At 50.3% G+C, this 14783-nt stretch overlaps 1 protein-coding gene across 1 annotated transcript; it reads left to right on the top strand.

The window, feature by feature from the left end:
- The first annotated feature begins 3059 nt into the window (after positions 1 to 3059).
- LOC123622252 (tyrosine-protein phosphatase non-receptor type substrate 1-like) lies at positions 3060 to 12663 on the top strand. Its single transcript, XM_045528431.1, is given in 7 exon segments — positions 3060 to 3110; positions 3643 to 3779; positions 4214 to 4434; positions 5071 to 5394; positions 8321 to 8584; positions 8587 to 8629; positions 12317 to 12663. Coding segments are annotated over 7 exon segments (1176 nt in total). The 3' UTR covers positions 12453 to 12663.
- The last annotated feature ends 2120 nt before the right edge of the window (positions 12664 to 14783 follow it).

Raw genomic sequence — 14783 nt, 5'->3', positions numbered from 1 at the left:
CTGAATGCTGCTTTCAACTTGGCTCTGTCAAATTTCTCCTTCCTGCCCCTTCTGTTCTCTTAAACACAGCCCATCATTTCTGGATACCTTGCAGAAGGGTTCTGCTCTATAATTACTGAACAAATGGATGATGATGGATGAATAATTTCATCAAACTTTATGAAATAGCTATTCTGTGTCAGCCCCTGTTTAAGACTTAGCCCAAACCAGTCTGGTGGAAAAGGCCAACATTATGTCTCGCCCAGCGCCTACTTCCTCCCCTTGCTCCAGCACTGCCCCCCAAGTCCCTGCTGAGGGATCTGGAAGGGGGAGAAGTGAAGCGTTCCTTTGTTCCTCCTTCCTTCCCTGAATCGGGCCCCTTCTATCCTCTGGTGTGTTGGGGTCCGGGAGGGGAGATGGGGAAAGGTTTCTTTCGCCCAACAGTGCTGTTGACTAGGGCTGGAATCTGGAGGCCAGCTGCCTCCTGGGGCACAGCTGTGATCCCTAGGAGGGCCGTGCATGCATGCATGTGTGCATGCTTGTATGCATGCGTGTGTGTGCCGTGGGGGCGTCTTACCCAGGCTCACAGCTCCCATGCGGCAGCCTCTTGCTCCCGGGCCCCCCGGCCAGCGGCCAGCCCTCTTGAGTGAGTGACAGACAGGAGGCTCTAAGCTTGGCCACCCTCCTCAGTGGCCTCAGGTCCCCTCCAAGGATCTAGCCCCCTTGCCACTCTGCTTGGAGGAAGCCCAGGCCACTGTCCTGCTGCGCCACCTCTCTGCCCTGCCGGCTCTTCTCAGTCCCTGCTCCCCTGCTCAGGGTGGCATCGAGGTGGATCAGCAAGTCTGCTGTTGCCTCAGGAGACACCCAGGACGAAGGGATCCAGCCTCCTCCTCCTGCAGACACCCTGTCCTCTGGGAGGCATCTTGCTCGAGCACTTTGCTTGGCGGGGTGGTGGTGGGGGTGCTGTGAGGGAGGGGGGAGGTTTCATGACAGTCTCCCCCTGGCTGACAGCTGCCCTCAGTTAGCCGAGTGTACAGACCCCGGGGAGATGGGGTGTCTGGGGAGCAGGCCAGGCTTGGCTGCTTTGTAATCAGTCCCGAGAACACGCCTGGCCCCAAAGGTCCATAGAGACCTGGTCTGTGCCCTCACTGTGCTGGTGGCCGGTGACAGCAGTGAACAAAAGGCAGCAATCTTCAAGGTGAATCGTCGTTTTCCATCAGGGAAACAGATGAAAACAGTCAGTACCTACGTCTGGGCTAACCCCTGGGAAGCCGCGTTAAGCAGGGCACGGAAGTGGGGAGATCACGGGCAGAGGCTGTTTTCACGGGCGGCGAGGGACGCTGCTGGCTGTGTTTCCCCAACTTGTAGCCAACTAGACAATTCTGGGCGACAGGAAAAGCCTGTCTGACACTGTGTGAGCCTAGTTAAGTGGTGAGGCAGGGGTTAGGTTTCAAAGTCCCGTACTTTCTTCATCGTGTTTGGTCTCGGTCCTGTATGTTCCCCAGCCCTTCTGGGACCACCTCGGATCCATTCTGTACTTCCAGAAACCACCTCTGGGTCTGGGACAGGCCAGGCTCTCAGGGATGTTTGTTCAGCGTGGAGGAGCCCCCAGGAGAGGGGACACCGGGACTCACCACATCAGATGCCGGCTCTGGGGCTCGAAGCTCAAGGCGGGGCTGAGCCCCTTCCCCGACAGCTCATGGGGCATCAGAGATCGTCAGCGCCCAGCCAAAAGCGGCAGATGCCTCCCCTGGCTGGAGACCTCAGCCCTGAAGGTTTGGGGTTTGGGAGGAGGCCTTGGCCACAGTGACCACTTCTCTCCTTGTGGCCCAAACGTCTGCTCCAGGCCTGGTGGGGCTGGGGAGGGCTGGGCAGCTGGGGAGTATAAGGGCCACTCCAGGCTGCTGGGAAACCAGCCAGTGGCTCCTGGGCTCGTGCAGAGCCTCATCCAAGCGTTGTTGCCCAGCACAGACCAGGGACACTGTGAGCCTCTCACCATGACCGCCACACCTGGGCAGGCCCTGGGCTCCCTCCTGCCCACCCTTCTGCTGGGACTCACAGGTGAGTCCTGAGTCCTGACCACAGAGACTCTCAGAGCAGGCAGGGAGGCCCACAGGGATTACCGAACCCAGCCACCTCGTGTTGCAGGTGGAGACAGAGGCCCAGAGGACTGGGCTGGGCCGTTCTCCTGCCTGCCAGGTGCTGTCGTGCATCTTTTCCTCAACACGGACCTTGTGGGAAAAGGGAGATTGTGGGAGCTTGGGCGTTGGAGGAGGGTGTGACACAAGGCTGAGGGCCTAAGGTGGGTCAGGGGGCAGAGAGGAGCCCATCTCCCACCCCACTTCCCTGCTGTCAGCTCCGGTCTGGGTGGCCGCCAGTCCTGCGTAGCTGTGAGGGTTGGAAAGACAGAGAGAAAGAAACCTGAGCTAGGGAGCCTGCATGTCCCGGGAAGGGCCCTCTGCTTGCTAACTCAGACCTGCCTACCGCCCTCCGTCACCACTGACAGGCTGTGCAACCGCCAGCAAGTTGCTAAACCTCACCCAGCCTGTTTCCTCTTCTGGAAACTGGGGACAATGGTGCTATTAATAGCATCCCACGGCTGGGATATGGATGAAAATGAGCCCACACACCTGAGCATTTTATAAACCACAGGCTGCTGCATGCAGGTGGTGTGATGAGAACATAACATGGAAAGGTACCAGAGCTGTGTGCTAAGAGGACAGGCTGCCCTCTGTCCCCTGTCACCTTGTGTTCTCCTTGCTGGTTTATTTGTCTGCCCCCCTCACCCCCCCCCAACACACACACTTAACCAGATGCTCCCTGAGGGTAGGGGTCCTGCCTGAACCTACCTCTGAGGTCCTGCCTAACTCATCTCTGTGACCCCAGCACCCAACTCACAACCTGGTGCAGAGCAGGGGCTCAGGGGATGCAGTGAGGACTTGGAGAGGTCCCTGCTCCAGATCTCTGCAGGGCTGTCCTGGGGAGGAGGGACAAGTCTTATTCTGAGGTTTTCTTGGGATAACTCTAGCAGATAGATCCCAGGTTAGAAGCAGGAAGTATTCTGTCATAGTCTAAGCTACATGAGGGTGAATGAAGCTGCCTTGGGTGGAGAGAGCTCCCCGTCACTGGAGGTGAGCAAGCAGAGGATGCACACCCATGGAGGTGTTGAGGGAGGAACTCGAGTAGGAGGCCAGCCATCTCTGCTGCAGTGACCCTTGACTTCACACTCGAGTCATCATAAACTTACGTCCAAAATGGACATCCTGAGTCTTCACCATACTTTTCCTATCCCAGCTTGGTCCTTCTCCGGTTCTCCCCATCTCAAAAAAGTAGGCCACCATCCTCCCAGCTGCTCTGGAGAAAGACTGGGAATCATGTATCCGTCATTCACTGTCCCTCATCCCTCGTCCCCCATCCCGTCCATCACCAAGTCCGGTGGGCCGTACCTTCCACATGCGTCTCCAGCCCCTCCCCCCTTCCTCACCACCCTGGTCCAGGCCACGGACAGCTGGGCCTGGGGGCGCCTCCCCGCGGGTCTCCCGCTCCCATTCCTGCCACCCTCCTGCCCATTCCACACAGCAACCCCAGTTATCTTCTAAAATATGTAAATCAGACCACCGTGCCCCTCTGTTTAAAGTCTCGACAGTGTCCCGTCACACTCAGAGTAGAATCAAGATCGTCCCCATGTTCCACAACGCTCTTTTCAACCTGGACTTCTTTGCCATGATGTCCAAGTCCTACAGACCTCTTGGTTTCTCAAGCCCCAGGACCTTCTCACCGCTGTCCCTGGCAGCTGGAATGTCCTTCCTCTGCCCCCTTGCAGGGCTGGCTGCTCTTCATTCCTTGGTTTCAGCTCAAAATGTCACCTCCTCAAGGAATCCTCCCACCACGCTTCTAGAATAAGTTCTCCCTATATAGTCTATCTCTGCACTCTTTGGGTTTCCTAGAGGGCACTGAGCCCCAATCATACTCATATTCGCTTGTTTACGTGTTATCGTGCGTCTATATGTTCTCTGAAGTTGGAAGCAGACAGGGCACATAGTAGGTCCACAGGCCTGGCAGATCCCTGGCGCCACTCACAGACTGTTGCGTGTTGGACGTGTCCCACTCACCGTGTGCAGTCACAATCGCTCTCTATCCCAGCTGGGCAGCCCTTCATCTCTCTGACGGGCCCGTCTCAGAGGACAACTCCTGGAGATTCGGTGCTTTTCAACTGTACTGCCGGCCCCTTCAGCTCCCAGGACTTCAATGTCACCTGGTTGAAGAACAGCTGTGAACTTCCAGCCTCAGCTCAGCACCCGGTGACCGATAAGAAAGGCAGTTACTCCATCACCAGCAAGGCATGGGTGACACTGGCCCAACAAGATGTCTTGTCCAAGATCGCCTGCAACGTCACCCACAGGACCCTGAAGCACCCCCTACAAGCAACCATGAATCTTTCCCAAGTGCTCCGAGGTGAAAGGGCAGTGGCATCGGGTGGGGGTCAGTGCCTCAGTTTCCTTGTAAAACAAGAAGGAAATTAAGACCTGTGGGCTTAGGAGAAAATGGAATTTTGGGGCTTCCTGAGAAGATTAAGTGAGTTATTCCTCATAAAGCACCTAGAACAGTGCCGGGCACACAGTAAGTAACTTACGAATGTTTGATCTTCTTGTTATGACCTGGCCCCGGCATCCCTTTCCAAGCACCTTGCTCTATTAACATCACTGTTATTGTTTTTTTTTTATTTTAAATGTTTATTATTCATTTAACAAATAATGAGTATCCATTGATTGCCAGGTGCTGCTGTCAGTGCTGGGGATACAGCAAAATAAAGTCCCTGTCCTCATGGCCATTGCATTTTAATAATTCTTAAGAAATATTTCAAACTACAGAGAAGCATATATGGGACACCTGTTTACCTCTACCCATATTTAATGAATATTAACATTTAGCCGGATTTGCTTTACATTGAGCAAACAAGAAAAAATAATTTCTTTAAAAACAGTGAGAAATCCTGAGGCTGGTCCCTGGGAGAGGGAGACACAGTGGGGGGAGAGGGGCCGCAGGCAGGGGCTGATTTCACCAGCTCCCACTTTCTGTTCCTCTGTCTAGTTATCCCCACCCTGAAGATCACCACCCAGGCCTCTGGGACGCATGTCCGCGTGCAAGAGAGAGTGAACCTCACTTGCCACGCCAGCCACTTCTATCCCGCCTCCCACCTGCATCTCACCTGGATGGAGAACGGACACACCATCCAGACCGTGAAATCCCCCCGGGTCACAGGAAACCCCGACGGGACATACTCTCTGGAGCACACGCGGCAGGCGGAAGCCACGCTGGAGGGGAGTGCGTTTGCCTGCTGGATCGTCCAGGATGAGCAGCCCCCGGTCAAGGCCAACATCACCCTGCGAGCTCAGCCGCCCAGGCACGGGCAAGGTGGGTGCAGCCTCTGGCCCAGCCCTCTGGGCAGCAGGGCCGGAGGGGGTGGAGACTCAGGGCAGCGCTGGGTGCAGGTAAGGAAGGGAGGATGCCCTCGCTCCCTCCCCCACACCCTTACCCAGAAGCAGCAGTGGGACTCCCCTTCCCCGATTCCATGCGCTCTTGATGTTGGAAGTTCTCCACCCGACACTTGACTGTAAGAAATGGCAGAGATTAAGGACTGCCGGGAACCAAAATCCCTTCTGGGGAGGCTATTAACCAAGACTGGTTCAGTTGGAAGTTTCTGGAAGTCAACTTTAAGGAGAGTCCAGAATTCTTGACTCCTCTGGGAAAGAGGGTCATGCAGGTCCTCACATAGGATGGGTGCAGCTTCTCCTCCTCCTCTTTCTTCCTCTTTCTCCTTCCCCTCCTGTTCCTCCCTGTCTCATCCGTGGCCTTGGATAATTTTCTCCACGGGGGGGCGCTGTCCGCTGGCAGTTCAGGCCCCGAGGGCGGCGCGCTGCTTTCCTTTGGTGCAGCTCGGACGGTTTGGGGGAATGCACTGCTGGCCCCAGGGGGATAGGTGTGGGGTGGACAGTGGAGGGTGTATTAAGACTGGCCAGGCCTGGGTGAGCCGGGGGTAAGTCAGGTATCCAGAGCCACGTGGAGCGGGGAAGGACAGCTCCCCTGGGAAGCGTGGCTGTGTGCGTCTGTGCGCGTGTATTCCAGCACGGCCACCACCGGAGAGGGGCGGGCGAGGCAAAACCAGCCCAGCTTCCCAACAGGGCGCTCCACCCTGCCTTCTATCTCTCCCCGACAGGACTGGCCTTCATTTGGCTGCTGTAAGAACCCTCAGGGGAATGATCCCACTTGGCTTTACATTTCTCCATGCTCTTTTTTTGTTGTCCAGCAGAAATAAGAAAAAACGTTCACCCAGCAGGATACACAGGTCTGGGTGAAAAACTCCAAGCGGGCCCCTTCTGATCAGAAGCAAGTGCGGTATTTCTTTATTAACTCACGCTGAGTTTTTCCTCTATCTTATTTTTCTCCTGCATACAGCGTTATCTGGCCCACAGCCAGATTAACCCCTTGGGAGCATCCCTTCCAGTCTGGCGCTTCCCTGTACAGCTTCCTGGTGCCCTGTGGTCTGCAGGGGGAAGGGCAGTCCCGGCTTTTCTGGCACTCAGGCCCCTTTCTATTGGGTGTTAAGGTGCCCTTGAAGCTGTCCCTCCCCAACCTGGCCCATGAAAGCCCCCATCAGCACCCCTCCCCCATGCCTCTGTTCCTACTGGCTGGCACCCACAGAGCACGTACTGTGCACACAGGTTATCTGATCCTGTGACAGAGCCCAGAAAGCTAGCACGGGGATCAAGGTCTCAGACATCTCAAATAGCAGAGCTGGCACTAGAATGCAGGGCTATCTGTTCACAAATTCAATGAGTTTTTCTATATTTTTCTCTCCTGTCCTGCCTGAGAATACAAACCTTAGTGTTATCTCAAGTCTCTTCTCAAATATCAATCTCAAATGTTCTATTTCTGATAGATATTTCTTCCCGAACTGTGTGGGCATATCTGTCTATACCATTCAATTCTCACCATCGATACTTCAACTGCGGGGCCTCCGGAAAGCCCAGGGCCTGGGGTTTTCTGCCATTGACACCTTCCTCCGTGATTAGACTCTCACATCCTTAAAGCAGGGACTGCCTCTTCTGTTTGGAGGTGGCCAAACTTTGGAGCCAAATGGATCAAAGGCCTGTGGCAGGGCTGTCGCTGCCCAGCTGTGTGACCTCAGGCAAAGCAATTCCCTTGCTGAGTGTCCTCATCTGTGTAATGACAATTGTTATACCCACCTGGAGAGGCCCTGGTGAGGATTCCTCTCCTTCACTCCTGCCTGGCATCTGGACAGTGGGGCCACAGTAAGTGCCCTGCAATGACTGTTCACAGTCTCCATAGAGCCTAGCCCAGAGCTGGCCTGAAAGTGGGACAATATCAAAGACCGTTGAGTCGTGCAGAGCCCACTGTGCAGAAGTAGGGGCAGGAGCTGGGATGTAACAAAAAGGCCCTTAACTTAGAGTCAGAACTCCTGGCTTGCGATGTCAGTTCTGTTCACTGTGAGGCCCTGGGGTGAGTCACTAGCCCTCTCTGAGCCTTTTCTTTCTCTGTTAACATTAAAAATATGATTAATAACAATCTCTCAGATGATCGCTATGAGTATACGATGCTGACAGTTCCCATTTATAGAGTGCCTTCTATGTGCCACATGCTCTACACAAGTTAGTTTACTTAATTTCTTAACTGAGAATTAAGAATCATCCTCATTACACAGATGAGGAAACTAAGGCTTAGAGAGTTGAGTTCCTCCGGCTCCAGGAGAGGAGTTGGGAATGCAAACTTGAGTTGAGCAGGACTCTAAGGCCCGTGCACCTAACCTCTCTCTGAGACCTGGCCTCTGAGCAGTGAGATGTTCTTCCCTCTTCCGGACCTGAGGGCGGGGTCGAGGGGTGGTCAGGGGCACAGACCCTAGGGAAAAACTGCCTGGCTTAGAACCCCAGCTCTACCACTGACCCGCTGTGGACCTTAGACAAGTTACCTAGCTGGTCTGAGCCTCAGTTTGCTTGTCTGTGAAATGGGGATAGCAACAGTTCCTAGGGGTGCTGGGAGAACTCAGTGAGTTAGGGAAGAGCCCGGAAACGGTAAACGTGACATGGGTGTTTGATTTTTGTCATGTGATGTTAGCAAGTGTCGGCCTCCTTACAAACTGCTGTGGTCCCTGTAGCTTCATTGTCCAGCCTCTGAAATCAGTGTCAGAAGCTAGCTCCTATCAGAAAGTAACCTTTAAACCCTATGGGAAAGCAATGGGGTTCTTGATGCAGACGCTGAGGGTTTGTTCACACTGGGATTCGGGCACGGCCGTGCCCTCTTACGGGAGGGTCTCTCCTTGCAGGCAGGCGTGCCCACTCTTACAACTTGCAAGGCCCCCTGCAGCGATCTGAGCCGGGCACAAGCATTCGACTGACGTACACAACATCCGGGTTCTCCACCCATCACGTGACTGTGACGTGGCTTAAAAACAAACACAAGCTCCCCAACCCCCAGACCAGCGTCCACCATAGTGGACACACCTACAACGTGACAAGTAGTGTGTTGGTCCCACTGAAGAATGAGGATATATTCTCCTACGTTGTGTGCCACGTCGAGCAGAATTCGACACTGTTTTTCCAGAAAACCATCAGCCTGGACCAGTATCTCCGTGGTAAGATCTTTCTCTTTGCTTGGCCGAGTTAGCACAGGGTTGGACTGTGGACTTCTCAGAGCCTCAGTTTCCTCACTGAAAAATGGCACGACTCTCGCTTGGCTGTGGCAATGTTTCCATGAAATAATACCTATAAACACAGGTATTATTACCTTAAGACGGTGCTTTGCTCATACTAACCACCCAGAAGTGGCAATTGTTGTTGTTAATTATTATTACTGTTATTATTCACATTCCCTCTCAGAACTCACTTCTCTTGTCTGGAGACAGAATATTTATCTTCTGGGAATTTAATTTTATTATTATTATTTTATCTAAAGATTTGTAAGGCTTTAAGAACTTCTAAATTTTAGGGACTATGATGTCTTTAGATTATTACTTATACCTGGGTATGAACCTAACTTTTCTGTTAATTTTCCTGGATTGCACCAATACTTGGTAGATCTGTGAATTCAGGGAGGTCACAAGGTATCATGCCCAGAAGGAATCTTAATAATCATCCCATTGTAATGATGACTTCAAAGCCCAGAGAAGGCAAGTGAGTGGTCTAAGGCTGCATAGCAGTAAAATTAATTCCTTAAATGTGCATTGGACCTTCAAATCAACAAAATGGATTTTACAAAATCTGTTTGTTTTCTTAACTGAAAAATAGGGGAATAAGTGTGCTATTATCATGGAAGTAAACACATCCTTTTATATGGATATTAGTGTCTTGACCAAGCATGGCAGACAGGAAGTAGAGCACATTTTTGTGGGTTCACTTATTTAACAACTTCCTCATTCTTATTTGACAACTTCCCTGTACTGTTTGTCCCATTCATGGCTTACAGAAGGAAACTGAGGTTCAAAGACGGTGCCCAAGGTTGCAAAGCTGGCGAGTGAGAGACCTTGGCATGAACTCCAGCTTCCAACTCTGCTCTGTCTCCCAGCTATGGGACCTCTTGCAAGTTGCTTATATCTTATCTTCAGTATCTTTGGCTATAAAATAGGAAAACGATTGGTCACGGGGTCCTCCTTACCTGAGGATGTATTAGGTCATTCCCTGGAGGTAGGACCATTTTGTAGAGAAGCAAAAGTCAGAAAATAGAAATACTCCCAAGTTAATTGATTGCCTATAAAATTAACTCCCACTGAAAACCCCTCCCTACTCAACACTTTGTGTATTTCAGAGTGTGTCTCCTGTCATAGAAATGTCTTTGTGGATGTCTTTATTTGGGTTCCCCTGAAAGCAGAGCTTGGAACCAGGACGTAGGGGCAGGCGGTTGGGAGGTGATACTGAGAGGTTGGGGTGGTGGAGCAGGGAGAAAGAGACAGGGAAGGGGGACAGCAAAGACAGGGTGGGTTATTAAGCTGAAGCCCCTCTGAGTAACTGTGTAGATTGTGCCTCAGAATTGTCCCATGACAGAGGAGAGGCTGGCATGTGCCTGCATGGACTAGGTGGTATTTCATGGCTCTAGCGAAATCTGAGGCAGAGAAGTGGGACGGTGTTTTGGGAACTCGAGGTGGGACCCAGCGTGAGTGGAACTGTCCAGCACTGCTGCCCTGAAGTCAGGTGGCTGGAGAGATGGTTTGGAGCCCAGAAATCCTCTGCTAAAGGAGGTGGGTCTTGCCTTAATTGAAGTGTGGCAAACATCAGACCGTACCATGCAAATAGAATTCACACCCATTGCAAAGTGCAATTGGAGGTCTTGCAAAAGTTGTATTTCAAGAAGTTGATGCAAATGATACTGGGGAATTGCTGGGATCCCAGGCAAAGCCCTTGAGCAGTTAACAAGGGAAGAGAAGACAAAATCTACGATGATGATGCTGTGGGCACTTCAGAAGAGGACATTTTGATGAAAAGAGGCCCCTGTGAAAATTGCTAAAACACTCAAATAATTCCAAATGCATTTTCAAAATTACCTTTAAATGATTGTGCTGGTAATGTGAAATTTTAAAATGAAAGATTTGTTGATACTATAGTATTAGTTTTGGGGAAAAAATTATGCCAGCTTCCTTCCACTCCTCATACTTGTTCGTTCTAAGAGTTATTCTAGATGATATTCTATACTTACATAAAAATATAAATGAAATAAAATTATTTTATTTATTTCAATGCTTTTCAAGATGAAGTTTCATCCAATTCTTTTTTGACAATTTGTATGAAATTGGGGCCTGATTTTGTATGGGTCCCTTCTAAGCGGTGCTTTCTTTCCCCTCCCCCCAATGCCAAGTAGCTTTCAGTATTTACCTTATTTGGTTTTGTGAGAACTAAATAAGAAAACATGTGCACACATTGCCTCCAACACTGCCATTCAGTGCACGGAAGCAGTTGTCATCAGCTGTGCCCAGGCCGCTGGCCTCCTGACACTGCCCCAAACACCATACAGCCAGGAGAGCTCACTGGTGGCTGGAATGGGCCATTTGAGCCTGTCATCCTTTTTTTGGTCTTTGCTACTCTTTAGAGCCCATGACACTTGCTCTGTGGCATCTTACCCTAGCTTGTTCTCCAGGGGCACCACCCTAGTTACCAGGCTTTCAGCATCCTGGGTCCCCCCTTCTCAGGTCTTGCTCTTTGCTTGGTGAGACCGCTGTGCCGTGCCTGTGTGCTGAGAAGGAAAGACTGAGCACAGGAAGGAAGTTCTGGGATGGTGCTTTGCCTTGGCTGTCCAACCCATTGGCAGCATCATTTATAGAATTTTACAAGTCTGACTGGGTTGAGGATGAGAAAAGGATATTTTGGGCTCAGACGCTCATAGGCCCTTCAAACTGCACTAAGTAAGGAGTTACTCTCTGTACCCTAGACCAAGAGCTGAAATTCATTTTAACTAGACTTATAGAACTGATCTGACCCTAGAGGATTTCATAATTTCTGGAAACAGAGGGAAAGTGACTTGCACAAGTTCTGGCAGTTGGCTATGGTGTCAGTGCAGGGACCAGAATCCAGACCCCCAGCCCTTAGTTTAGTGTTAGAGCTGTACCATGTTGTGTGTTCATATGAAATCTGCTGAAATATTTAATGTTTTATAAGATTGTAAATTTCTCCAATTTTCCCCATTGTGGATGCATTCCACTGCATAGTTGAAAATCTGGTTGAAAAAATTCTAGAAGTCAGTAGATCATAATTTTGTAAGCCTAGATCATAAATGTTTATAGCCATATAGTCCAGGTGTCAGAATGGCAGAAAGGTAAAACATACTATTTCTGCTATAATCCAAGCTGTGCCACTTGTGACCTTGGGCAAGCTACTTAACCTCTCTAAACTGAAGTTCCTTCCTGTGTAAAATCTTAGTATCATGGATGCTAAGACTCAGAGCCTATGAATCTTCAAATCTTAGAATTATCTAGTCATAGAGTGGGTCAAATGATTTGTAGCTTCTTCAATGGAATTCATACCTCATTTTTTTATCTTTAATGGCCAAAATGAAAAAGAAAAGAAAGATTAGGATGGCTTTCATCAATCCCATTCATTTTTCCATCCATCCATCCATCCATCCATCCATCCATCCATCCATCTATCCATCCAACTATGCATTTCATCCATTCACACTCTCATTCAATCATGTATTTCCTATGCATGCATCTGTTCACCAATACCGAAATCTTCCCCTGTGGCAGGCCCTGGGCTAGGCTGTGGGCAGATGAGCCCACCCTCAAGGAGCTCCCAGGCTTCCACAGTAACTTCCTGTTTTCTCTGTGCTTTTCCAGTTCCCCCTACAGTGACAGTGTCCCAGTCTTCCACCTCCTCTGGCTTGGTGCTGGCTACCTGCCACGTGCAGAGATTCTATCCACAGAGTGTGCAACTCACCTGGCAGGAAGACTGCCATATGCTCAAAGGAACTGAGCAACCTGCATCCAAGAAGAATAATGATGGGTCCTACACCCTGGAAGGCTTGCTGCTGGTGAATGCGTCGGTGCAGGGGTCTGAGCGGGTGCTCACCTGTATGGTACAGCATGAGACGCAGCCTCCCATACGGGCCAACCTCATACTCTCCACAGCAGCCCACACCATATACAAGTTCACTGGGAGCCCAGGTAGGTTCACTTCTTCTCCCGTGGCCACCTAGAGCCGCCTCTGTATCCTGAGTGGATTCTAGAAGGCACAGGGAGGAGAGAAAGCTTGATTATAATTGAGATCTTGTACAAGCCTGTGATTCCCTAAATAGCCAGAATGGTTTCTGGCCAGTGGCTTCCTTTATATGTGGCCATCCTGAAAAGTTCTTTCATTTCTGGGGAAAGAATGTTCCCATGGCTCTCAACCTCTTTGAAAATTTCCAAGAGAGAGTTCCGCTTAGTGTGCTCACTTAGACTTGGTGGTGGTTGTCAGCAGGGCTTTCTTGTTGAAAGCCTGGTCTGTTTGAGTTGTATGGAGCGGGTTTGCCTGTACATAAGACTTGTTTGAATGCCCTCACCCTGGGGGCTGTATGGTGTTTGATGCAGCTATAGAACAGGCTCATCCGCCGAATCCTTATATCGGCGCGTAACTTCTCTGTTTGCTCATCTGCAGACAGGGTCCAAAAAATGTTCCTAATTCATAGTCTTTATGAGGATTAGATGAATTAATACATATAAACTGTACATATAATCTACATGTATGTTTATAATAAAGGTCAGCTACTGTTACTATTATTTGAATTCAGGTAACATTTTAAAATTTACTTTCCAGTAATTATAGTTGTATCAGCTTAGGCAACTGAGTCAATTATCCTCTCAGAGCCTCAGTTTACTCATCTATAAAATGGTGCTGAAGATACCAAACTCCTAAGATTGCAGCAAGGTTATGGCAAATGACCACAAGGCCCTGGGGATGTGGAGCTGATTATCTTCAGGTTTGTACCTCTGAAGCCTGACACACTGGCTGCTATATGTTAGGTATTCAAATCGGTGTTTGTTGAGCCAAATTCAAGGTGAGTCTTATGGGTCACGGTAATCTCATCTCCAAGAGAGAGCTAAATGTAGAGAAAAGACACAGGCTTGGAATCAGGTAGAATTAGGTGCAACTTGCAGGCTCTGGAATTTCCTGCCTGCATCATGACCTCAGAGAGAGCATTTAAACTCAGAGAGCCCCGTTTGATGGCTCCTTCTGCTCCTTGGCATTTAGGTCCAGAGATGCCTGCCCTTATCTTTGTGGCTTTCCTCCTGGGCCTCAAGGTGCTGCTGGTGATAAGTGTCACAGTGACCTACATCTACAGGAGGTAGAACCTGTGACAGGTGAGTTTGGGGTGGGCCTTAGTCCTTAGAGAGGGAGGTCACGGCCACGGTCATGGGCTGGAAAGAGGAGTCCAGGGTAAGCCCGTAAAGTCACACGGTGCCCCCAGGGCTGATCCAGCCTCGGGAGAAGGTTGTGAACACTCTTATTTCCTCCAGATGACTGTTGGAATTCTCAGAGGCTTCTAACTCTGTGTATTGTGTAGTGGCCTGGAGGTGGAAGGCTTTGAAATTACATTCCTTGGAGCCCTGAAGGTGGGGGTCCAAGGTGTGGGAGTGGGATGAAGGTCAAGACCCGAGCTCCAGAGTCCCCCTGGTAAATATATTTTAGTATTCATATGATATATCTTTGGGATGAATAAGGGAGGTATTGCTAAAGTCAACTAATAGAACCTGTCCAAGGGAGTTGGAGGTTCTGACTAGTGGCAAAGAAGAATGTGGGTATGGGAGAGAGTTCAGAACCCAGAAAGTGGTATTGGGGTACAGCACGTAGGGGCTTCATTTCTGATCTGTGCCATGAACCCAGACCAAGCAGACTCTGCCACATACTAGGCGCTCAATAAATATTTGTGGAATTAATACATGAGTGAACAAAGAAATGAATGATCTTTTCCCTACAGCTCCTGCATGCCCTGTGACACTGTGTCCCACCCTCTCCAAGGGGCTCCTCTCCAAAGGGCTCCAGTAGGGAGAAGAAGCTGCAAAGACCTGTAGGTCACTCAAGACTGCTGCCCTTCACTCCGTCACTGCCACCCCATGGCAGACACACCATCCTCCACACCCCCTCCTCACGTTCCTTCCCTCAGAGCTTCGGAACTGAGTCAGGGATAGATTTTGGTTATGAAGGAAGCAAGGATGTCTCAACCCTGATGTACAGAGCTACAAACTGGCCCTGCCTCCACCCAAGAGATAATCAAACGGGTCAAGAAAAGAAATTTCCATCCTGCCCTGATCATGAAAAATCCTT

This window comes from Lemur catta, chromosome 17, assembly GCF_020740605.2.
Source record: "Lemur catta isolate mLemCat1 chromosome 17, mLemCat1.pri, whole genome shotgun sequence".
NCBI classification, from domain to species: domain Eukaryota; kingdom Metazoa; phylum Chordata; class Mammalia; order Primates; family Lemuridae; genus Lemur; species Lemur catta.
Note: the sequence above shows the minus strand (reverse complement) of the source record. Positions and strands in the feature narration are given on the sequence as shown.